The sequence below is a fragment of the Notolepis coatsorum genome (assembly GCF_963971535.1).
Source record: "Notolepis coatsorum genome assembly, chromosome: 3".
In the NCBI taxonomy this organism is placed as follows: domain Eukaryota; kingdom Metazoa; phylum Chordata; class Actinopteri; order Aulopiformes; family Paralepididae; genus Notolepis; species Notolepis coatsorum.
This window is the reverse complement of record NC_140167.1, coordinates 58,814,486-58,839,986: the sequence shown is the minus strand read 5'-3', so window position 1 is coordinate 58,839,986 and position 25,501 is coordinate 58,814,486. Positions and strand designations below refer to the sequence as shown.

At 46.8% G+C, this 25,501-nt stretch overlaps 1 protein-coding gene across 2 annotated transcripts in view; it reads right to left on the bottom strand.

Moving 5' to 3' along the window:
* c9orf72 (C9orf72-SMCR8 complex subunit) overlaps positions 1 to 25,501 on the bottom strand; it is a 57,863-nt gene that overhangs the window by 12,592 nt on the left and 19,770 nt on the right. For both annotated transcript variants that reach the window (XM_084309418.1, XM_084309419.1), the window contains exons 5-7: positions 18,558 to 18,630; positions 17,959 to 18,075; positions 4,649 to 4,884 (exon numbers count right to left, since the gene is read on the bottom strand). In XM_084309418.1, the coding sequence (XP_084165544.1) occupies positions 4,649 to 4,884; positions 17,959 to 18,075; positions 18,558 to 18,630 (426 nt within the window). The remainder of the gene's footprint in view (positions 1 to 4,648; positions 4,885 to 17,958; positions 18,076 to 18,557; positions 18,631 to 25,501) is intronic.

The window sequence follows — 25,501 nt, the reverse complement described above, 5'->3', positions numbered from 1 at the left end:
ACAGACCTCCACTGGCACCACATCACCCAAGTCCTAACAGACCTCCACTGGCACCACATCACCCCAGTCCTAACAGACCTCCACTGGCACCACATCACCCCAGTCCTAACAGATCTCCACTGGCACCACATCACCCCAGTCCTAACAGACCTCCACTGGCACCACATCACCCCAGTCCTAACAGACCTAGGCTCCACTGGCACCACATCACCCCAGTCCTAACAGACCTCCACTGGCACCACATCACCCCAGTCCTAACAGACCTCCACAGGCACCACATCACCCCAGTCCTAACAGACCTCCACTGGCACCACATCACCTCAGTCCTAACAGACCTCCACAGGCACCACATCACCCCAGTCCTAACAGACCTCCACAGGCACCACATCACCCCAGTCCTAACAGACCTCCACTGGCACCACATCACCCCAGTCCTAACAGACCTCCACAGGCACCACATCACCCCAGTCCTAACAGACCTCCACTGGCACCACATCACCCCAGTCCTAACAGACCTCCACAGGCACCACATCACCCCAGTCCTAACAGACCTCCACAGGCACCACATCACCTCAGTCCTAACAGACCTCCACTGGCAGTGGCACCACATCACCCCAGTCCTAACAGACCTAGGCTCCACTGGCACCACATCACCTCAGTCCTAACAGACCTCCACTGGCACCACATCACCCCAGTCCTAACAGACCTCCACTGGCACCACATCACCCCAGTCCTAACAGACCTCCACTGGCACCACATCACCCCAGTCCTAACAGACCTCCACTGGCACCACATCACCTCAGTCCTAACAGACCTCCACTGGCACCACATCACCCCAGTCCTAACAGACCTCCACTGGCACATCACCCCAGTCCTAACAGACCTCCACTGGCACCACATCACCCCAGTCCTAACAGACCTCCACTGGCACATCACCCCAGTCCTAACAGACCTCCACTGGCACCACATCACCCCAGTCCTAACAGACCTCCACTGGCACCACATCACCCCAGTCCTAACAGACCTGCACAGGCTCCCCGTCTCCCACCGCATCATTACATTATGCTGATCCTCGCCAACAAAGCCCTTCACCAACTGCCGCCCCCCCCATTATCTCTACCTCCTCTCCCCCTACCAACCCTCTCATTCCCTTAGCCTGCCTTCTCTCCACCCGAGTCAAAACTTCAGTTTTCAATCCTGTCTCAACACCCATCTCTTCTCCAATGCCTTCTCCTATCCGCCCCGTTAAAGTCCTAACAGACCTCCACTGGCACCACATCACCCCAGTCCTAACAGAACTCCACTGGCACCACATCACCCCAGTCCTAACAGATCTCCACTGGCACCACATCACCCCAGTCCTAACAGACCTCCACTGGCACCACATCACCCCAGTCCTAACAGACCTAAGCTCCACTGGCACCACATCACCCCAGTCCTAACAGACCTCCACTGGCACCACATCACCCTAGTCCTAACAGACCTCCACTGGCACATCACCCTAGTCCTAACAGACCTCCACTGGCACCACATCACCCCAGTCCTAACAGACCTCCACTGGCACCACATCACCCCAGTCCTAACAGACCTCCACTGGCACCACATCACCCCAGTCCTAACAGACCTCCACTGGCACCACATCACCCCAGTCCTAACAGACCTCCACAGGCACCACATCACCCCAGTCCTAACAGACCTCCACTGGCACCACATCACCTCAGTCCTAACAGACCTCCACTGGCACCACATCACCCCAGTCCTAACAGACCTCCACTGGCACATCACCCCAGTCCTAACAGACCTCCACTGGCACCACATCACCCCAGTCCTAACAGACCTGCACAGGCTCCCCGTCTCCCACCGCATCATTACATTATGCTGATCCTCGCCAACAAAGCCCTTCACCAACTGCCGCCCCCCCATTATCTCTACCTCCTCTCCCCCTACCAACCCTCTCATTCCCTTAGCCTGCCTTCTCTCCACCCCCGAGTCAAAACTTCAGTTTTCAATCCTGTCTCAACACCCATCACTTCTCCACTGCCTTCTCCTATCCATTTTTTCAGACCATATTTGGAAGACCCATCACCACCATCCCAGCAAGTATTAGTCCGCAGGTCTTAGAGGAACTATATAAATGGCCCCCTTGACGGCGGGCCGAGTTTTTTGGTATATTTTCCCAGAGCGGTCAGTCAAGGAATACATTTCTCGAGGGATTCAGCGCGTGCCCTTGCATTTCGAAACTACCGTGTAAGCAGGGGAGGAAATTAGGCCATTTGACTCGCAAAATGAGAGTATTCTTTATGTTTGGCGAGTGATTCATGGAGAGCACTCGCCACACTGGCGAGTAGTAAACAAAACCAAAAAAATCATTCTGCAATCTGCTGATTCGCTCACTGGCACAAGCCGAACTCTGACTCCCCCCTTATGATTCCTCCCATTTGCGCCTCATAATAATCCATAACCAATGAACATCATTGTTGCGCTCTAAGCTCCTCCAATGAACACTCGTTTTCTAGAAGATGCCGCCCATCTAGGGGAAGTGGACAGATCACTGCGCGCGGACCTACAGACTCCTGTCACCGGCTTGACAACGTAGACAAACGTAGACAAAAACGCATCAGTGGATGAAAATAATTGCATGTAGAGTCGTCGCTTTCGGATATCAGCGCGGTCTGACATGGGGGCGAACAAGAGCATGCAACGCGTCTCCTTCGAGTCGGATGAGAATGACAAGTGGGCGTGAGGCTCACTCAAGTCAACCAGCATTAGCCGGCTAGCTACCTAGCATGTAACAAGCTACCATAACGCGCGTTCAACATAGTGGACTATACTGAGCGGCTTTGCTTAAATGCAGCTGAGTGACATTTTATTATTACCGAATTATTACCGGGTTTCCCCCCATATCACCACTCGCCCATATGCCCTTCACAACGGTGATGTTGTCATACTTGTCATTCAGAATACACCTGCTGAACCCCTAGCGTTGTCATGAGATTCTATTCCAATGTATTGTCATCATACAACACAAGTACAACACCAGAACACGTTTGGCATCCAACCAGAGTGCAAATGAAACAAGTCAAGTTCAAGTTGTTTTATTTAGCTATTACATTACAGTGAAATGCTTGGGTCTTTCACTGCCCAGCCCAGCCCAACCCAGTCCAACCTAGACCAGCCCAACTTTCCCTGCCCAACCCAGTCCAGCCCAGCATCTTTCACTGCCCAGTTCAGCCCAACCCAGTCCAGAATAGTTCCCTCTTTCATGTTAATATGTGATATCCTAATATTTTGAAGAGTAGAGACGGTGTGATTAATATAGGTTTTATGCTAATATTGTGAAGAGTAGGGACACTTATTAATGTTTTATGGTAATAAATATTTTAAAGAGTAGAGACACAGTGTTATTATTACTATGATTGAAAATCAATTTAGACGAAGACATACAAAGAAGTAATCATCACAATTAGCGATTTATTTATGGCTGGTAAAAAATCTGTTTGGCTGGTAAAAAAATCATATACTCGCCAGTTGGCTGGTAAGCCAAAAAGTTAGTTTCCTCCCCTGCGTGTAAGTACTATTTATACAAATTTGTTGGACTTATTATAGCATTCGTTAACGTTTATGACCGTCAATAGTGTTTGTGAGATGTTTTTCCAGATATTCTAGTCATATTTTCCACTCAAAAAGCTTGTTTCAAAAGTGCCGATGTGATGTAAGAATTTCACCCAGGATGCCGTGCTTTGTGTTGAGGTAACGTTAGCGCTAGCTGCGAGCTAACGCTTGACTAATGTGAACACAATTGACGTATTTATTTCGCAAATGCAGTGTTTTCAAATAGCCACATTGCTGTATTTAGTGTATTCATTAGTGGGTCATATATAACATATTTCATTTTATCAACCTAGAATTGACGACAAGGCCTGCTGCTGGACGCTAGCTCCCATGCTAGCGTTGGCTAATAACATACAGCTGAGAGCCAGGAAGGGCCAGGCAGAGCGATGCTACTTTTCTACCCAGGAAAGATGCTTCGAGAGTGGCATAGACTCGAGTATGGAGGAAGACAAGGCTCTATGAAGAGAATGGGGTAAGTTTGAAGAACATTTTTAACACACACATGAAAGTTTTATAATTACCATCACAATATGTAAAACAAATATATATATATTTTTTTATCTAATCTAGTTTCATTAATTAATTCATAACTTTTGAACAATAAATGCTATTTCTATTTCTAATAAGCAAGGAAAGTGCTTGAACATTTATTTTTTTATCTTCCTAGTTTAATTTCAACAAGTTCAAGTGCAACTACATATTATGAACCATAATAATAAAAAATTATGATGATAATCATACACTTATTTTACATCATTGGAAAGCCCTAGTTGTTAGCTTCAAAATAGTACCAAATATGAGGTACTTTGAAATACCCAGTAACTAATAATCTATCACAAACCAATGCAAGTTCATGTTCAGGGATTTCCTAAATCGACCAGAGGATCCCGTTATTATTAGTACAATATCCATTGTTGTTATGCAAAATAATGAGATTAACCAGCATGATAATATCCTGTGATGGGATAAAAAAAAAATGCAATGGCGGCCGGTTTTCGGCACCCAGGCGACCATAGCAGATGTGAAGAATACTAACAGGTCTGGCGTGAAGCTCTCGTCGGTGTGGATGACCGTGTCGGGAGCAATGTCCTCCTCGCTGCTCGCCCGCCAGAGAGCGCTCAGCTCCGAGCGCATGTAGCGCCGCTGGTTGTACGTGTGCTCGTGGCATGGCGGCATCTGCTTGACCGTGTTGATGTCCACGTCGATGTGTGTGGTGGGGTGCGGAGAGTACAGCACCTGGCGGAAGGGCAGCACAAAGCTGCCGGTGGAGTCCTGGAGGAAGAGATTCAGGTTCAGATTCCTTTATTGTCACTTATTACAGTACTTTACAGCAAGAACAGTGAAATTCTATTTATTGGGGTCCCTCGACCATAGCAGCTTCCTTCTTAATAATAAGATAGATTCTTAATAATAAAATAAGTATGCTTAAATACAATAAATTTAGCATAGAATAAAATAAGATGACTAAAATAAAGATGACTATATACAGTTCTAAAGGTGTACTTTTCTCCGAAAAATGTGTGTAATGAGTAATGTGCAAATTCTTTTGCAGTGCAAAATGCTATGTGCAATACGGTTGTCAGCCGCAACAGTGTTTCTCAAGTGTAGTCCGGGGGGGGGTTCTGTTTATGAGTCTGATGGCTTGGGGGGAAAAGCTGTTCTTCAGACAGTTGGTTCTGGCTGTGTGGCTGCGGTAGCGCTTTCCAGACCGCATCAGCTGGAACAGTCCATGGTTGGGGTGGTTAAGGTCCTTGATAATTTTCCGGGCTTTTTTAATGCACCGAAATACTGGCCGCTATGAAAACCAGAGACAAAAAATGCTCTGAGTTTCGTAAAAGTCAGTCAAAGCTTACTAAAAGCACGAGCAGTGAACTCCAAGCCCACGTGACTGAACTCAAACTAGAAAGAAACAGACTAAGAAACGACGTAAACTCCATGATCAAAACTGCAAAAAAGAATTTCATCAATGACAAAACTGAGGAAAACAAAAACAAACCACGTGAACTTTGGAAATTACTCAATAATCAACTAGGATGCAGTAAAAAACTTAAAACCAGATTCTCAAACATAAACATAAAAACGGACAACACGCTCATCACAGACAAGCTGGATGTAGCCAATTACTTAAACATTTTCTTCACAAACATAGCCACAACACTGGTAAACAAACTACCCTCCCACTCAGGGCTTTATGGGGTAGAACACATAGTAGCTTACTACAAAAACCTAGGGGTCCGCAAGGACGACTTCAAGCTGGAAATGGTAACAACAGATGAGGTACTCAATAAACTGAGCGCCCTCCAACCTAACAAGGCCACTGGCCATGACAACATCCCCTCCAAATTCCTCAGAGACTCAGCAGCCGCCATCACCCCAATCATCACACACATAATAAACCTCTCCATAAAACAGGGACACGTCCCCAAGGACTTCAAAATTGCGAGGGTGACCCCTCTGCACAAAAAGGGCAGCAAATTAGACCCAGGCAACTACCGCCCTGTTTCTATTCTCACCTCCATCTCGAAAGTCATGGAAAAAATAGTCTACGAACAGGTCGAAAAGTACCTAGCGGAAAAAAATCTAATCTACGAATTCCAATCTGGCTTCAGAACATCCCACTCCACTGACACATGCCTTCTCTATTTGAATGACCACATCAAACAAGAGGTGGACGCAGGCAAATACTGCGGCATGGTCATGCTGGACCTACAAAAGGCCTTTGACACGGTCAATCACTCCATTCTAATTGACAAGCTAAAAGCAATTGGTTTTGATAGTCTATCAGTGAGCTGGATGCAATCCTACCTTGAGGGGAGGGAACAGATGGTGGAGGTAAACGGTACCCTATGCCCCCCCCTCACAGTGAGCTGTGGTGTTCCACAAGGAAGCATACTAGGACCGCTACTGTTCCTAATTTATGCAAATGACATGTCGTCAGCTTGTGACTGCAACTTGTTCCTGTTTGCGGACGACTCAGCCCTGCTGATCTCTGACAAGAACAAGTTACAGGTTGAAAAAACCCTCAGCTCGGAACTAGGCAGAATCTGCATATGGCTCGCTGATAACAAACTATCATTACACATGGGCAAAACAGAGTCCATTCTCTTCGGTTCAAATAACAAACTCAGCAAGACCGACGGCTTCTCAGTTACAGTGGGTGACAATATTGTCACAAGGAAAGATGAAATTACCTACCTGGGTTCCATCCTAGAGGCTAATCTCTCCTGTGACAAAATGGCATCCAATGTAATAAAAAAAGTCAACCAACGAACTCGATTCTTGTACCGGATCTCCTCTCTGGTAAACAAGAACACCCTGAAGACTCTGGCAGGAGCACTCATTCAGGGGTACTACGACTATGCTTGCACCTCATGGTACCAAAGCACCTCAAAGGCGCTAAAAACAAAATTACAAACATCTCAAAACAAACTGGTCAGACTACTGCTTGACCTTACTCCTAGAACCCACCTCACCCCTGCCCACTTTGACAACCTAGGATGGCTTAGAGTAGACGACAGAGTACAACAACTTGCAATGGGCCTGGTCTACAAGATACACTACACGACCAAGGTACCCATGTACATGTCAAAATACTTCCCAAAGGTCAGTGAATACCACGATCACAACACCAGAGGGAGCTCCACAAATCATGTTAAACCCAGATTCGGCTCAAATAAGGGACTAAACACGTTTCGCAATTATGCCACATCAATGTGGAACGCCCTACCCAAAGCTGTAAAGGAATGTGGATCACTACCCACTTTCAAAACCTCTCTCAAGGGACACCTACGGGAGACTGCAATTCAACACTGGCCCCTGTAAATATCCTAACCCAACCCCCTCCAATGTACAGTCATTTACCTAGTATGGTTTTGTCAATAGTTCAATGTACAATTTTGTTTGTTTGTACAGTGTCTCCTCCCCCCCCCCCCTCAATGTACAGTATTACTTGTTTATACAGTGTGCCCCCCGCCCCCCCCCCCCAACCACCTCCAATGTAAATTACCCAGTATGGTTGTCAATATCCCAATGTACCCAACCCCCCCCACACAACCTCCTCCAATGTACAGTTTCTACGTCAAATGTATATACTCCCTTTTCTTGACTCCTTCTGTATCACAAACAGTACTGTATTTGCAAATCTGGTATGTCATAAATGTATAGATGTAGCAGTACTGACTATCTGTATGTCATGTATGTCATATATGTCCTGATGAATTGAAAATGGGGGACCCTGATGTAAACAAGACGAAAGTCTTTCTCTGGTCTGCATCCCCTTAACAATTGTGTGTATTGAGCTGTACTGTATTGTACCCATTCTACAATCTGTTAATAAAGTTTTCAATCAATCAATCAAACCGGCTCTCATAGATTTCCTGGATGGAGGGAAGCTCACATCCACAGATCTTTTGAGGTGGAGGGGATATAAAGAGAAACCTGCTGTGTGAGTCACAACTAGGGATGCACTGATACCGATAATAGATATTAACAGTTCTGTTATGGCCGATAACAACGATACTATATATGATTAGATTAGAGTAAATTCAAATGTATGTCATTATACAGTACAATGAAAATAAGTTTGGCATCCAACCAGAGTGCAAATGTAACCGTAAAGTGCAATAGTAATATACAATGTACAGGTGATTAATCTTAGTAAAAACATATGAATTAGTACTACTGAGTGTAGTGATTGATTTGTGTTATTATTCTAATTTGTGACCTGTCCTGTCTAAATGTTTAAATGTAGAGCGATTTGCAGTGTCTAATTTCCCACGGGATAATAAAAGTATTTCTATTCTATTCTATTCTAGAGCTAATCAGATGCATGTACAGAGTTGTAGTATACTATTAATGTAACTGAGGGGTACAATTCCCTGACTGTATTGTTAGATATGATATTTAATACCACTACCTCATGTACTTTAACTTCTGGCCACCCAGTACAAGATATAAGTATGATGAACACTTTCCCACCTGATGAAACGAATCCACACAAATGTACCAAATCGAAGGTTTAATACAGCAAAGGGTGTATACAACGATCACTTAATTACATTTATGATTTGAAATATGAAATATGCACTTTTATGGCAAATGAGTATTCGTAGGTAAATCAACATTGAATGTCCAATCTCTGGTTACGCAGGGAGTAAGTATACAACCTGGAATATTTAGGAAACGATAGCGATGGTACTTAGATGATTAGAGCTGGATACACTAAGGGGGGGGGGGGGGTCCCGCTGGTTGTAAGACAGTAGGAGGGGGGGGTTAGAGAAGCCGCTGGCGGTATCCCATCTGGCCGACGGTGTCTTGGGAGAATCCAAAGTCTTGGACACGGTGCCCACAGAACCTCGGACCGCAGACGAATACAGCTGGACCCTCTGTGGACGGTAGCTGCCGGTCCACAACGGAGAGACGTGAGGCGACCTCACTGGTGTCGAGCGCCGTCTCACCTGGAGTCCTCTCCGGGGGGTAGTTCCAACACTCCGCAGTGTTGGCCTTTATCCATGGAATAATCAAAGCACACAAAGCATAATCCAAGCCGTGGAAGGCTCGCCGTCGTCCGGGTAGAGTAATCCAATATACAGGTCCAGTCGCTCTTGGCCCGGAGCTCCTCGGATGCAATCACCACTAGGGGTCTGACCAGCCTGGTTAAGCGTCCAGATAACGTCAGGAACGATGGGGGTACTGATAACTTTAGAACTCTAACCGAACGATGCACCATACATAAATAGACTATTATTAGCTTAATAGAATACGTCCAACTCGACGGTATAGTGCCAAACTATGACTATTCAACTATTAATCTACACGATATCTCAATGCCTATTCTGGGCCAAGTAGGCCTTACTACACCACACGTGCGTCGTGGGGAGGCTTTGCGTCTGTCACTCTGTTGGAGGGTAAAGAACTGGACTAAAGAGAAAGTTCTACTTTACTTGCGCCATATATATATGCGCTATGAACAAATAGTACCATTCGTATTTCGCCCGACATATTCCTGCGCGGAACCGGGGCTTGCCACGACATGTTAGGCGGCACGATTGAACTTGGACCTAGGGGTATGGCAACCTGGCGCCAGGTTCTCGTCCAATGGTAGAATGAAACTATTATGGGCTGTTTAGTAGACTAAAGGGATATTCAGTGCATATTGTACAAGGAATATACAGGGGATATCAAACGATATACAAATACAATTAAATATATATATATAAATAAATATACATATTCGGTTTAATCTGATCCTTCACAACAGCCGCCCCCTAATTAGTCCCACCTAATTAGCTAAGCAGAGACAGATTAACCGCACTGTCTACCACTCAAGGTCCGCTGTAAGGGTCAGTCAACTCACAAAGTCATGGGGTCATGGTCATCATCGATAGTATCTGGGAGTCGGGGCAGTTCTATGAGCCTCGCCACGGGACGTGTGTAAGTGCGCCCTTGGACGAGTACTTCAGCTGCTCGGACCTTGCCATCGGCACCGGTGATCACTTTGCTTACGCGGCCAGCCGGCCACATAGCTCTGGGTAGTGACTGGTCAATAATCATGACGACTGTTCCTTCTGTCAAATTGTCTCTCTCTTTTACCCACTTCTGGCGGGTCTGTAGAGATGGTAGGTAGTGAAGTAGGAAGCTGCTCCAAAACTTGTCAGCTAGTACTTGGCTGTACCTCCACATTCTTCGGCCGTTCGCTTCTTCAGGCCTGTACATTGTCTGGGGTAGCGCGGGGTCCAGCCGCCCCATCAGGAGTGTGTTGGGGGTGACTGGGTCGACATCTGCTACATCACTGGAGACGTAACCTAGGGGCTTTGAGTTCAATACTCCCTCGATCTCCGTGAGGACTGTCATTAGGACTTCCTCCGCCACAGTCTGGGCTCCAAGTACGGCGTACAGGGCTGTCTTTATAGAACGTACTTCTCGTTCCCAGGTTCCACCGAAGTGGGGTGCGTTCGGGGGATTAAACTGGAAGTCAATCTGGGCTGGAGCGAGGTGGGTCTTAAGTTCTGGGCCCATAGCTTGGAAGCTCTCTCTCAGCTCTCTTTCTCCGCCTTTGAAGTTGGTCCCGTGATCAGACAACAATGTAGACGGTTTTCCTTTCCGTGATGTGAATCTCCGGAAGGCCATAAGGAATGAGTCTGTGCTCATGGTCGGAAGGAGCTCGATATGTATCGCTCTGGTGGTCATGCATTTGAATACAATACCCCACCGCTTCTCGGTGCCTCTTCCTCTCTTTATATACAACGGGCCAAAGCAGTCCATGCCTGTGGAGTGGAATGGCTTGTCGCCGATTCGGAGGCGACAGGGGGGTAAGTCAGCCATCCGTGGTATGCTGGGCTGCGCGCGCCACTTACGGCAGTCTAGACAGGTTCGCTGGAAGCGCCGTACTGCTTCTCTCCCTTGCAATATCCAATAACGACGTCTGATCTCCGCGAAGACTCTCTCTGCTCCTGCGTGGTGTACATCCTCGTCGTATTTCTTTATGATCAGCTCTGTGACCTTGTGTCGGCTGTTCAAGACGATCGGGTACTTAATGTCATCTGGTAGATCGGGGGCTCTCCGCAGGCGACCACCCACTCTGATGAGATTATGGGCGTCACTCTCTGGTGCCAGGTGAATCAGTCTGCTGTCTGATGGGACGGGGTTTCCTCCCTGTAGACAGTCTAGCTCATCGGGGAACGAGTCTCTCTGGGCTCGTTGTAGTAGAAGAAGTTCTGCTTCTTCGTAGTCAGCTGCTGACATGTCAGTGGTGGACTGAATCTCTGGGTGGTGCCGCAGGAATGTTCTTTGTTGCGCACTCTCTAGGGTAATGCAGTCATCTATGTTGGGGTCTGTGGAGGCGACAGTGCTCAGTCCACAGAACATAGGTTTCTTGTTCTCAGCCTCCTCGTTACTTGCTTCCCTCGGGGTGGGCGTAGGCCAATCTCCTTCCGGGAGCTTGAGGAATGCTGGTCCGTCACTGTAGATGTTGCGACGGGTTAGGTCATCCAGAGACATTCCCCGGGTGATGACGTCAGCTGGGTTGTGTTTGGTGTCCACATACCGCCAGCTTGCTTCTTCTGTTAACTCTTGAATCTCGGTGACTCTGACTCCCACGAAGACTTTGTATCTGCATGAATCAGACTTGATCCATGTGAGTACTGTCGTGGAATCTGACCACAAGATTGTTCTGTGCACCGGAATGGTGAGTTCACGTTGGATTAACGTGGCTAGATGCGCTCCTGCGAGGGCTGCGCAGAGCTCTAGACGTGGGATAGATTGTTGCTTACGTGGGGCTATTCTTGAGCGGGCCAGGATGAAAGCAGTGTGTATCTTTCCTCCCATCTCTTGAGCACGCAAGTAGGCCACCGATCCGTAGGCTACTTCGGAGGCGTCGCTGAAGACGTGTAGCTCAATCTCGCATGTCTCTGGCCTCACTGTGGATGGGAAGTAGCTGCGGCGTATATTGACACCTGGGAGTGAGCGGAGTTCCGTCTCCCACTCTCTCCATGTTGAGGCAAGGTGTGCGGGTATTGGGTCGTCCCAGCCCTGGTCCTTGTCCCATAGTGCTCGTACAATCATCTTTGCCCTGGTGGTGTAAGGTAGAATACATCCCAACGGGTCATATTGTCTGGCGAGTGTTCTGTACACACTCCGTCTGGTGGTCGGTATCGCCGCCGACCTTCCCTGCTCTGGAGCCAAGGGTTTGTGTCTATAGTGGAGCGAGTCTGTTTTGAAGCACCAGACTAGTCCTAGTGTCATTTCTTGGGCTTCTCCTGGGATTGTCGCCATCCAGGTCTCGCTGCTGGCAGCCTTGTCCGCGGAGGAGAGGCTGCGCAATACGTGCGGGTCACTGCTGGCCCACTGCCTGAGATCAAAGCCGCCTTTGATCAGGGAGGCGCGTAACTTGATTAGGAGAGCCTCGGCTTCTTCTTGAGTCGAGACGCTTTGTAAACAGTTGTCCACGTAGAAACTGTTCTTCACACTGTGTTGGACCTCTTCATCTGCTGCTGGGTCCTCTGTGACGTGTTTCTGTAGTGCAAATGTAGCACAGCACGGGCTGCATGTGGTTCCGAAGGGGAGTACTTCCCACTGGTAGATGGATGGGTTCTCATCTCCGATCTTCTCTCTCCATAGGAACCGTAGCAGAGGCTTGTCCTCCTCTACTAGTCTCACCTGCAAGAACATCCCTTTGATATCCCCGCTTATAGCCACCTTGTCCTGGCGGAAGCGCAGTAGCACGCCTAGTAGGGAGGGGCCGAGTGTGGGGCCGGGCAAGAGCTCTTTATTCAGATTTTGGGATCCGATCTGGTAGCTGCAGTTAAACACAATGCGATCCTTGCCGTTGTGATGGACCTTGTGATGCGGCACGTACCATGATTCGGTCGTCTGATCGGCCTCTTTAATGTCAATCTTTGTTACGTGTCCCGCTGTGATTAGCTTCTCAATCTCAGCTCGGTACACACTCTCTTGAGCGGGGTCTTTGGCTAGGCGCCGCTCTGTGTTCAGTAGATAGCGCTCCGTGGCGTCTTTCTTTGCGTGAAAGGTGGGCATTCCCTCTCGCCTCAGGAGTGGAGTTGCGTATCTCATCACTCCGCCGACTGTGACTCTTTGTCCCCTGCTCGAGTAGGTTGATGGCGTAAATGTCTTCTTTAGAGCGAATATCTTTCTTTTCGTTCTTAAAGGGCATTGTCTCTAGGGTCCATAGCCTCTCGACATGCTGCAGGAGAGTGGTGTCTTCTTCTGTCGTTCTGGAGTGGAAGCAGCTAGTGGCTGCTGTTCGGTTGAGAGATTTAGCGAGGGGGCCTTGTAGGGTCCACCCTAGGCGGGTCTCGACTGCTGCAGGACAGCCTCGGGGGCCTGTATGGACCCGGTCAATCGGGACTATGAGTTCTGCATGGTCGGAGCCTATCAACAGGGTCGGGGTAGCGCCGTCTATGAGCGGGATTGGTAATTGGCGCAGGTGCACATATTTATCCATCAACTTGGTGACAGGGTAGGTGTACTGCGATAGTCCTATTTCTTGGCTGGTGAAAGCATTTGTGATCTTGTACCGTCGCTCTGGCTGCCCGTTTGCTGCGATAGTGAAGGAGACATTCTCGCCCTTTATCGTCTTTAAATCTCTTCTTATTGTCCGAATCGTCATTTCGTTCTTGCTCCCCCGCAGTCCCAGCTGGGTCGCAGCAGAGGCGAGCAGAAGGGTCTTCTCTGACCCGTCATCAAGGACGGCGTAAGTGTCCATGACTTTATCTTGGTAGCTCAATGTCACACGGACTACCTTTAAGAGCACTTGGGCTCCGCTGCTGCTGGCGGGGTCAATGTACATGACACTTGCCTTGGTGCCGCTCCGTGGTGCAGGTATAGGCCGTCTTCCGTTACTTTCGTGTAGTATATCTAGATGGGCTCCATCGCACCGGCTGCACCTTTTCTTTAGGCGGCATTCGGCTGCCATGTGGGGCCGCGCACATCGATAACAGCGCCGGTTGGACTTTATCCATTGACTCACTTCTTCTGCATTCATCTTTGTGAATAGGTCACATTGTGACAGCCAGTGTTCTTTCTCACAGTAGGGACACGCTATCTTCCACTTCTCTTTTCTCGAGGGGGTGCTGTGACTCTTACTGCTCGGTACTGACTCGGATTGGTGCATGACAGTCACCGATCTTCTTCCATCATTTATTCTCCTGGGTCCCTCTCTGGAGCTTGGCGTGCTCCGCCCGAAGGTGTCCAGTCGTAAGCTGCTGACTTCTCTCGCCAGGAAGTCGGCTAGATCAAGGAGGGATGGCTCGGGGCCGTTGGGGTCTCGGTAATCCCTCTGCCGCCTAAAGCGCTCCTGTCTTGCGGGTGGCAGCTTCTCCAAAATCCTCTCGACGTTAGAGTTGGCGTATAGCTCATGCATGCCCTTCTCCCGTTGCGCTCCCAGCATCCCTACCAGGGACTGCACTTTGATTGACAGGTCGTCTAGTGAGCGATTGTCTGTGGCTGGGGGTAGGCGATCAATATGCCTTATCTCTTGGATTACGTAATCCCATATACGTCCATATCTCTGATCCAGCGCTGCAAGGGCCGCTGTGTATGGGGTCGAAGAGGTAGCATAGGCTAGCGCTATATTGTGCGCTCGCGGTACTTTCAGGTGCTTCAGTAATATTGCATACTTGTGGCGTTCATCAGCGACATCCACCATCATTGTCTCTAGGCACATCCGGAGCTCTGTGTACTGTGCTCGACTCTCATAGGCGAAGTCTGGGAATGACGGTGTGGCATTGTATGACGCCGTGGATGGCTGATACATCGGCGAGCGTTGGGGGAGAGACCTCCTGGGCGAGTCCCCTCTTGCGCCTCGCTGTGGGCTGGTACTGGCAGGGTACCATGGCCCGCTGGTCCAGGTGCTGTTCCTCGGGGCTGGTCGTGCGTCGTGCTCACCCGTGAATAGAGTCGGGGGTCTGTAGCGCAGCGCCACGGGGGTATAGCCTGGACTGTATGGGACCTCCTGGTCCGGTGGAGTACTGTGCTGTCGTCGGGCTTGGTTCTCCTCCTCTCCCTCTTCTTCCTCTATCAGATCCTCCAGATCCTGTAATCGTTTATTTAGCTTCTCCGCAGTGTATGCCGCTCCTTCCTTGTAGCTGGGTCTCGCTTGGACCGGTTTGGGAAGGGGGTCTGCGGGGGGTCTAGACTCGGTCTGTTGGTCAAGTTCAGGGTCGCTTGCTCGTTGTGGTGACGCTGCCCTTGACTGTTGTCTCGACGAGTTCCTTGAACCCCTGGCGGAGGGAGAGGGAGTTGTCCTTTTGATCAGCTGCTCTATTAGTTGCGCTTGTAGTCTGTCGCGCTCTGCGTCTCTTTGGGCACCGGCAGCGGCACGCTGGGCGTCGGCCCGGTCTCTTGCCATATTCTCTTCTGTCTGGAAGCGTCTCATCTCCAGGCGTGTGCGCTGTTCTTCGCTCCGTTGCTGTGCTTGGAGGTGTTCGCGCTCGCTAAGCATCTGCGCTTGGAGTCGGTCGCGTTCGGTAGAGGCTGTCAGGCTGACGAGGAACGCCTGTTGTAGTATCCTCTCCGCTTCGCTGGGGGAAGGCGGTTGTGGAGGTGAGCCGCTCCTGCGTGAGCCGCTCCTGGGGGTACTCGTTGGGGAGTCCTGGAGCTCTAGTTCCTCGGCGCTCTCCTCTTCTTCCGTGCAGAGTTCTCTCTCTGTAGGGTTGTCTTCCTCCCGGGGCTGGTCGGGGACTACTTCTTGGGTAGTGGCGGGGGGTAAAGGCATGTCAATTCCCTCCTGGTCCCCACCGTGAGCTTGGTCAGTTACATTAGGACCTACTAGGGCCTCTGTGGTCGGGGAAACCTGGTCGTTAAGGTCAGACATAATTTTACTTTCTACTTTTACCGCGTTTACCGTTTGTCGAAGGCTAGGTAGTTGACTGACAGTGTAAGCCTCTAAGTACTGAGGTGTCTGTCGTCTGCGCCGCGGGCGTTCTAGGTTAGGAGGATCGTTTCGTGGAGTGTTCATCATAGGCCATTTCGATATTAATAACACTATATTAATATTACACTAGTTACCCTCCGGCTCGAAGGACCAATTGTAACTGAGGGGTACAATTCCCTGACTGTATTGTTAGATATGATATTTAATACCACTACCTCATGTACTTTAACTTCTGGCCACCCAGTACAAGATATAAGTATGATGAACACTTTCCCACCTGATGAAACGAATCCACACAAATGTACCAAATCGAAGGTTTAATACAGCAAAGGGTGTATACAACGATCACTTAATTACATTTATGATTTGAAATATGAAATATGCACTTTTATGGCAAATGAGTATTCGTAGGTAAATCAACATTGAATGTCCAATCTCTGGTTACGCAGGGAGTAAGTATACAACCTGGAATATTTAGGAAACGATAGCGATGGTACTTAGATGATTAGAGCTGGATACACTAAGGGGGGGGGGGGGTCCCGCTGGTTGTAAGACAGTAGGAGGGGGGGGTTAGAGAAGCCGCTGGCGGTATCCCATCTGGCCGACGGTGTCTTGGGAGAATCCAAAGTCTTGGACACGGTGCCCACAGAACCTCGGACGAATACAGCTGGACCCTCTGTGGACGGTAGCTGCCGGTCCACAACGGAGAGACGTGAGGCGACCTCACTGGTGTCGAGCGCCGTCTCACCTGGAGTCCTCTCCGGGGGGTAGTTCCAACACTCCGCAGTGTTGGCCTTTATCCATGGAATAATCAAAGCACACAAAGCATAATCCAAGCCGTGGAAGGCTCGCCGTCGTCCGGGTAGAGTAATCCAATATACAGGTCCAGTCGCTCTTGGCCCGGAGCTCCTCGGATGCAATCACCACTAGGGGTCTGACCAGCCTGGTTAAGCGTCCAGATAACGTCAGGAACGATGGGGGTACTGATAACTTTAGAACTCTAACCGAACGATGCACCATACATAAATAGACTATTATTAGCTTAATAGAATACGTCCAACTCGACGGTATAGTGCCAAACTATGACTATTCAACTATTAATCTACACGATATCTCAATGCCTATTCTGGGCCAAGTAGGCCTTACTACACGACACGTGCGACGTGGGGAGGCTTTGCGTCTGTCACTCTGTTGGAGGGTAAAGAACTGGACTAAAGAGAAAGTTCTACTTTACTTGCGCCATATATATATGCGCTATGAACAAATAGTACCATTCGTATTTCGCCCGACATATTCCTGCGCGGAACCGGGGCTTGCCACGACATGTTAGGCGGCACGATTGAACTTGGACCTAGGGGTATGGCAACCTGGCACCAGGTTCTCGTCCAATGGTAGAATGAAACTATTATGGGCTGTTTAGTAGACTAAAGGGATATTCAGTGCATATTGTACAAGGAATATACAGGGGATATCAAACGATATACAAATACAATTAAATATATATATATAAATAAATATACATATTCGGTTTAATCTGATCCTTCACAACAATTAATATGTACAGTGATACAGGTACTGTATAAAGACACTATGGTAGTAGTCATACTGGCCGGCAGCGTAACTAGTAAGAGTAGAAGATAACAATTAAGATACGGTTCTGTGCACTAGGGCTGCACGATTAATCGGAAAAAAATTGCGATCTCGGTTCATAGACCTATGCGATCTCATTTCTAAACTATGATGATTTTTTTTTATTTACTTAAATTTTTTAACTTTTTACTTTACTTTTTTAAATGATGACGAAAAATAAGAATCGTGAGAGAATTGTGATCTCAATTCTTAAGAGAGAAAAATCGTGATTCACATTTTAGCAAGAATCGTGCAACCCTACCCTACTACACACACAAAAATATACTCCATTCATCTCAGGGACTGCAAGAAAAGGCTCTCTGTACCTTGAGCAGGCCCTGGACAAACAGCCCTGTGTCGTATTTGAAAGAAGAGTCGGCCTTGCAGAGGCGAGAACACTTTCTCTCAGCCGGCGTCAGGAAGAGGCACAGTGTCCGCACGATCTGCAACACACACACATATGATGTATACGGCCCGCATGCAGGTTCTGACTGGCCTGTGGAAGGTCCAGGACAAACCACACCATTTTACATATAAAGCTAGAGAATCTAATGAAATGATCTAAATTGGCTTTTATTTTTAAATTAAACAGATTTTATTTTGAAATTAAACGCCTTCTTCCTTTCACATGAAATTGATGTGAGTGACATTTGAAATAAAAAGAAAATGTAAAATGTATGTATACAGTACACCATGTTGATATGGTCAAAAGTATGTGTTTGGGTTATAAAGAGAAATTGGCCTTTGAATTTGGAGCACGGTTTAATGAAAAAAACTAAAATCTTACTTCTGAAGTATTTTGACATCATGTTGGCTCACGGCAGGCGTGTATGTGTGTGCGTGTGTGTGTGTGTAGTGTATACTATGTGTGTGTGTGTGTACTATGTGTGTGTGTATGTGTATGTATGTATGTGTGTATGTGTACCTTGTTGACTTTGTCTGGGTTGCTTCCAACCACCATGGAACAGCCACAGGTCTGGAGATGAGAACTGATGGCCCTGAAGCACAAAGACATGTTAGTTAGAAGACATCAGTTTGTCAATACAACTAAAGGTATTAATGACAATAATACAACTAACGGTATTCCTGACAATAATACAACTAAAGGTATTAATGACAATAATACAACTAAAGGTATTAATGACAATAATACAACTAACGGTATTCATGACAATAATACAACTAAAGGTATTAATGACAATAATACAACTAATGGTCTTCATGACAATAATACAACTAAAAGGTATTAATGACAATAATACAACTAAAAGGTATTAATGACAATAATACAACTAAAGGTATTAATGACAATAATACAACTAAAGGTATTAATGACAATAATACCACTAAAGGTATTAATGACAGGAAAAATGTTTGATACCACCACGCTGCCGTGTCACAGAACCACACTCTCAAGCCCCAACCTAATGGTGGGCCTAATACTTCAAGTGTATACATACAACATACACACTTTATGTAGGCTACAGAGGATGGCTATGGATGCCTTGCAGCCTACCCCAGCAGTGAGTTTCAATTAAAACTATGATTTAATGATCTTCTCACGATCATGAAAACAAGATAATAGAGATAAAACGATTATTGCTCCACATGCCATGTTTTGTCTCATGTGGTAAATGCAGCGCACCCTTCCTTCACAGCGGAACTTAACAAGAGACTCTCGCCATCCAACCGTTGTGATCATTTTGAAATAATGCTCCATATTAGGTGAACGGCAGAAGCCTGCTAATACAGCCTGCTATTCCCCATGCAACACTGGATATATATATGAGGCTATTAATGGTTGCATATGTGTATCTGCAGTGGCTCTTTCAATTTCAAGGGTCTGTAAAGTTTATAATGGAAAAGCATAAATGCATCATTCATACGTCTCACACATGTCACTCTCACTCTTTGTAATTTGATGGTTTGTTGCGTAACTTTCAACTGTCATGTATCTAGACCACCAGTACCCTACACTGCAGTAGCATCTAGAACAGTAGCATCTAGAACAGATTCTCAACAACAAACACATTTATCACACACACACACACACACACACACACACACACACACACACACACACACACACACACACACCCCCCCCCCCCACAATGGTCCGTTTGTTGAATGTAGGTTATTTATGATAACTTGTTCATTTGTTACATTACATCCACACTGTGATTATTATATTGTAAATGGGATCCACTTTTTTAGTCTCTGCACTGCTTTTATTCTATCTATTATGATCATTCTATGTAGATTTTACTGCAGTGAAGCAGTTAGGGCTGCAATTCTTGTACGAAGTTCTATATACAAATAAAGTGTATTATTATTATTGCTCCTATGTCTGCCCACTGTAAACACGGGGACTCTAACCCTCGTCTCCCTGTCTCCCTGAGTCAATGACTCGAGTGTTAGTACAGTATGTCATTATACAGATTGCAGTGACTGTTCTATCGCATAATTGGTTATGAGCACCACTGAAGTCATGGATCAGCTTCATACCATCTTCTGTCCGACCCACACCATGCCTGCTCTACTTCATTGCTGGGCTAAGTACTTCTATTCTATTTATATACTGTTTATTACATGTATTTATTGCTCCTATGTCCGCCCACTACAAACACAGGAACTCTCTAACCCCTGTCCCCGTCTCCCCTACTCCCCGTCTCTACTCCCTGTACACACATGACTGCGTAGCACAGCGGAACAACAACACCATCATCAAATTTGCTGATGACACAGTAGTGGTGGGCCTGATCTCTGCCAACGACGAAAGGGCCTACCTGGAAGAGGTAGAGAACCTGTCACAGTGGTGTCAGGAGAACTGCCTCTCCCTGAACGTCAGCAAAACAAAAGAGATGATTGTGGACTTCAGGAGGTCGGGGGTCAAGGACTACAGCCCCCTCAGCATCGACGGGGCACCGGTTGAGAGAGTGAAGTTTCAAGTACCTCGGAGCCCACATATCCGAGGATTTGACATGGACCACACACATTGACAGTGTTGTGAAGAAGGCACAACAACGCCTCTACTTCCTCAGGCGCCGAAGGAAGTTCCAAGTCAGTCAGAAGATCCTTAGGAACTTCTACTCATGTACAATAGAGAGCATCCTGACTGGCAACATCACCTCCTGGTTTGGGAATAGCACTGCACAAGACCGTAGCAGACTACAAAGAGTGACACGTTCAGCCGAACGCACAATTGGAGGGGGGCTTCCCACCCTCCAGAACATTTACAACAAGCGGTGCAAGGGGAAGGCTAAGAGAATTATTAAGGACTCGAGCCACCCGAACAACTGCCTCTTTGAACTGCTGCGGTCAGGCAAGCGATACCGGAGTCTTAGGGTCCCATGCATTATAAATGTCATTTTTCAGTCTCTAGCATTGTATTATAGTAATAGGAGTTCGTATCAATGTGTTTTAGGGTCTAAATACCATATTGGCGAATTGCTCCGTTTCAGCCCAACCCCTCTGTGCCTCTAGTAAATCGGGTCATTTTGATTTGAAGTCCCTGAGCACGTCACTGGGCGCTGTGGATAGACACAGTGATGCGATTGGCTCTGTGGTTGGAGCTAATGCCCGCCCCCATTCTACCTAGACTAGACAGCGAGTGGGGCTGCGGGGCCGAGAGGAAGAGAGAGCCGAGAGGGAGCCGAGAGAAAGGGAGGGAGAGAGAGGGGGCACTTGGGGGGGGGGGGGGGGGACCTGCCGCACGGAGGTCCGCGCGACACACACCTCCGAACGGGAGAGTGATAGAAAGAAAAAAAGGAAGAGAGGGAGGGAGGGAGAGAGAGGGGGCACTTGGGGGGGGGGACCTGCCGCACGGAGGTCCGCGCGACACACACCTCCGAACGGGAGAGTGATAGAAAGAAAAAAAGGAAGAGAGAGGGAGGGAGGGAGAGAGAGGGGACACTTGGGGGGGGGGGGGGGGGACCTGCCGCACGGAGGTCCGCGCGACACACACCTCCGAACGGGAGAGTGATAGAAAGAAAAAAAGGAAGAGAGAGGGAGGGAGGGAGAGAGAGGGGCACTTGGGGGGGGGGGGGACCTGCCGCACGGAGGTCCGCGCGACACACACCTCCGAACGGGAGAGTGATAGAAAGAAAAAAAGGAAGAAAGAACAAATCTCTCTCTCTCTCTCTCTCTCTCTCTCATGGTATAAATTATTATTTGTGTAAATAAGGTTATACGCCGACCATTAAGAAAATACATGTTAGTTTAGGAATAAGGGGCAGGTAACTATATAACTATAAGATTTATTCTTCTTCCTGCTCCTTTTGTCCATGGAATGACTATTTATGATTTTTTAATGAAGAAACTATGATTGTATTATTCCATGTGGCAAATAAAAACTCTGAACTGAACTCTCTCTCTTCCCCCCCCCTCCCTCCCTCCCTCTACCAGTGCAGACTGTGGTCTGACTGTCACTCAAAGTGCTTATGGGCGGAGCCAGGCCATAACAGCCTGATTTCTCGAGGCTGAAAAATGATGGTTTCGAGTACTTGATTAGAAATATAAAACAATGAATTTTTTTGAAAAGAAAATTACAAATGTCTTCAATAGACTAACAGGAATTGTGTAAAGTTGCCCAAATAGTGCTAGGAATAGCAGTGCATAGCCCCTTTAAGGCGAGCACAGAAAGACTCAGAAGAAGCTTCTATCCCCAGGCCATCAGGCTGCTAAACGAACAATAAACACTATGCAACAACCATCAAATGCACACAGCACACACACCCACACGCACACACTCACTTAAACAAACAACACACTGCAGCACCCACTCTCCACACTTTAGATCACACAAACACACTTTATATTTATTGATAAAGGATTTGCACTACAACTCGTACACCTACTGTAAATTGTACCTAAATTGCACCTCATCCCATTTCTGCCTTGCACTATATAGTATTGTATATTAGTACACTGCACAGTATTGTATATTATATGGTAACTCAGTTACGTCTATTCTGCATCGAACATTGTACATATGTCTATACTGAACACGGTGACCTCATTTTTTTACTTCTAATTTACATGCTATACTATGTTATTTTATTTCATACTTATCTTGTCTTGCACAGTCTCTGGAGCGCAACAGTAAGAAGCATTTTGTATAAAAGTATTCTGTACTTCTGTATGACAACTATTAAAGAAACTTGAAAACTTGAAACTTCCCCGTCTCTCTATGAGTGGATGTCTCGTGGTGCGATCTTCTCTACGTCGCCCCCATACTTCAAATGGATCCAGAGTGGAATACATACATTCATCGAAATGGAATATGACTGATATTTTGAGCTCTGAGCCTTGACATTTAGCCTTTATCTTATTTTCATACCAGCGCTCGTTTCCCTATGCTTTCTTTTGTTGTTGTTGTTCTTAGCTCTATTTTATTTACAATAAAAAAATATATATCTTATGTACCTTAGTTGCTATTGCATGTACTATATGTGTTTTATTACATGTATATGTACAAACATACCAACTATTCACCCGTTTTATTCTTCACCCATCCATCATCCATAGCTACACTAACATTATCACCGACATCCAAGTTGGGGGATCCCCCTTTGAACAGACCATCTGAGTTTTCTCTCCTCCACATCGCCTGTGGTGCTTTTTTCCCCCTATTGCTAGGTTTTTAGTGAGTTTTTCCTTATCTTCATTGGGGAATGTCTGGGAGTGTCGCATATTTGGATTTTATGGTGTTTTTTTGTTCTTCATTTATTGTGATGTTTCTTCTTGACTCGTTCAAGAAGACTTGTTTACATTTTTACATAGGAGTGGGTCTGAGGCAGCCAGAAGATGCAGAGCGAAGGGGTCTTGTACAGCCCATGGGGCTGCACCGTCCACTGCTGAATTAGGACCGCCGCTGCTATGAACTAGACTATTAAAAAAGAATTATTAAAAAATATATAATAATTATTATTATAATATATATATTTTTTTTTATCATTTAATTTGGGCTGTGGGGGTGCTTAATGTAAAAGACTGACCTGAAGAAAAGGCTGCAGGGAGACCATCTGTCCGCTTGTATGAGTCTCAGCATCAATGGGCCCCCTACCAGTGAATTCGCCTACCAAAGAGCCCTGGGCCGGGCCCTCATTCATCAACGTTGCGTACGCACAGATATGTGCTTAACCCGTGCGTACGGCCATTTCTAAGCAAAGTGTGGGATTTATCAATTTGAACGTGAACTTGACTTTGTGCGTATGTCTACGCACAGCCCAGAGCATGCGTAGGTGACGCCCTGTGGTAGAATATGGGGACTGCATACGGACGGCATAGCTCTCATCAGTTGCATGCATTAGTTTCAACGCGGAAATAAGCTTCTGTGCATTACTGGCGCGTGTTCTGTATGAACCGTAATTCATTATAGTTCATTGTGAAATAGCGACAGTAGTGTAATTATAACGGGCTCATGCGCGAACAATAGGTTAGCTTGCTTGTTTGGCACGGGGGCAGACGCAGAACACCAACCTCCAAACGCGATTAAATATGGTTTCAAATTAAAAGCGACATACTATTATTTTGTGTCATGTTTCCAAATAAGATTGGCCACAACGAAATGCTTTCTACTTCAATTTGTTGGTTAGAATAGATTACCTCGCTCCGTTGAAACTTCACTGAGACACTAACAGTAAAAGACAGTCTTTTTTTTTGCACCGAGTGAATCCACTGTCACTTGCTCCTCAATGGGAAACCAACCTAGATTTACCATGAAGGACTGGTTCTGGCCGAACCGTTCATTATACAAGAATCACAGAGACGTTTCAAAGGTACTCACAGTTGCACGAGGGTTTCGGACACAAATACGGGATGGTTTGAAAGCTCGGCGTTGCTAATAAACATTTTAAATATTTTTTATAAACTGGTCAACACTGCATTATTTCCGGCGTTGGGTGCATGATGCGCATGCGCTGTGATCACAACCAGGCAGCCAACGCCGAAAATAATGCAGTTTTGAGCAGTTTATACAAAATATTTAAATGTTTATTAGCAACGCCGAGCTTTCAAACCATCCCGTATCTCTGTTCGAAACCCTCGTGCAACTCTGAGTACCTTTGAAACATCTCTGTGATTCTTGTATAACGAACGGTTCGGCCAGAACCAGTCCTACAGGGTAAATCTAGGTTGGTTTCCTATTGAGGAGCAAGTGACTGTGGATTCACTCCGTGCATCACAGTCACGAAAGGGGCAAGGGATTCAAGTTCGCGTTTGTATTGATCACAGGCAGGCTATACATGGCGTATAGGTACTATAGGCTACATCATACATGGCAGTGAGATTCATTGTTCTTGTATATGCTCTCGTATTATTATTTATATAGGCTACCCAATACTGACATCTAGAAATCATATGCAGCAGGTAGAAAAAAAGACGGGAAATCCGTCACGATTTGGAATAAAATTGAGGAGAACTTTAATCCCTGGGTATTAATCGAACAAAACGGGAAAAGGCAGTCATATTCCAGCACCGTCTTTATTAGTGTTTGCGCTGCCCAGGCAGCAATGGTTAATAGATATCATATCCGACATCACCGTACGTGTACATGTCTGTCAACCTGTCTCGTATTTCTCCATAACACCCTTCCCTCGGGTCAGTCCACTTTTCCACATTTCATGGGGGTGTTCCATTACCGTATATGGTTAATCGGGGCGGTTCTGGTATGCAAATACGTGAAAGTGTGCACGAGCCTCAGCGTAGGAGTAAGGTGATATTTATCATGACAGGTGTGCGTAGGACCTGTGTACGCACGTGTGATAAATCCCGTTTCTTTTGTGCATGCACACATTCTAAATTCTGTGCTTACGTATGGAAATAGAACATTTTCTAAGAAAACTTGATAAATGAGGGCCCTGGGCCCTC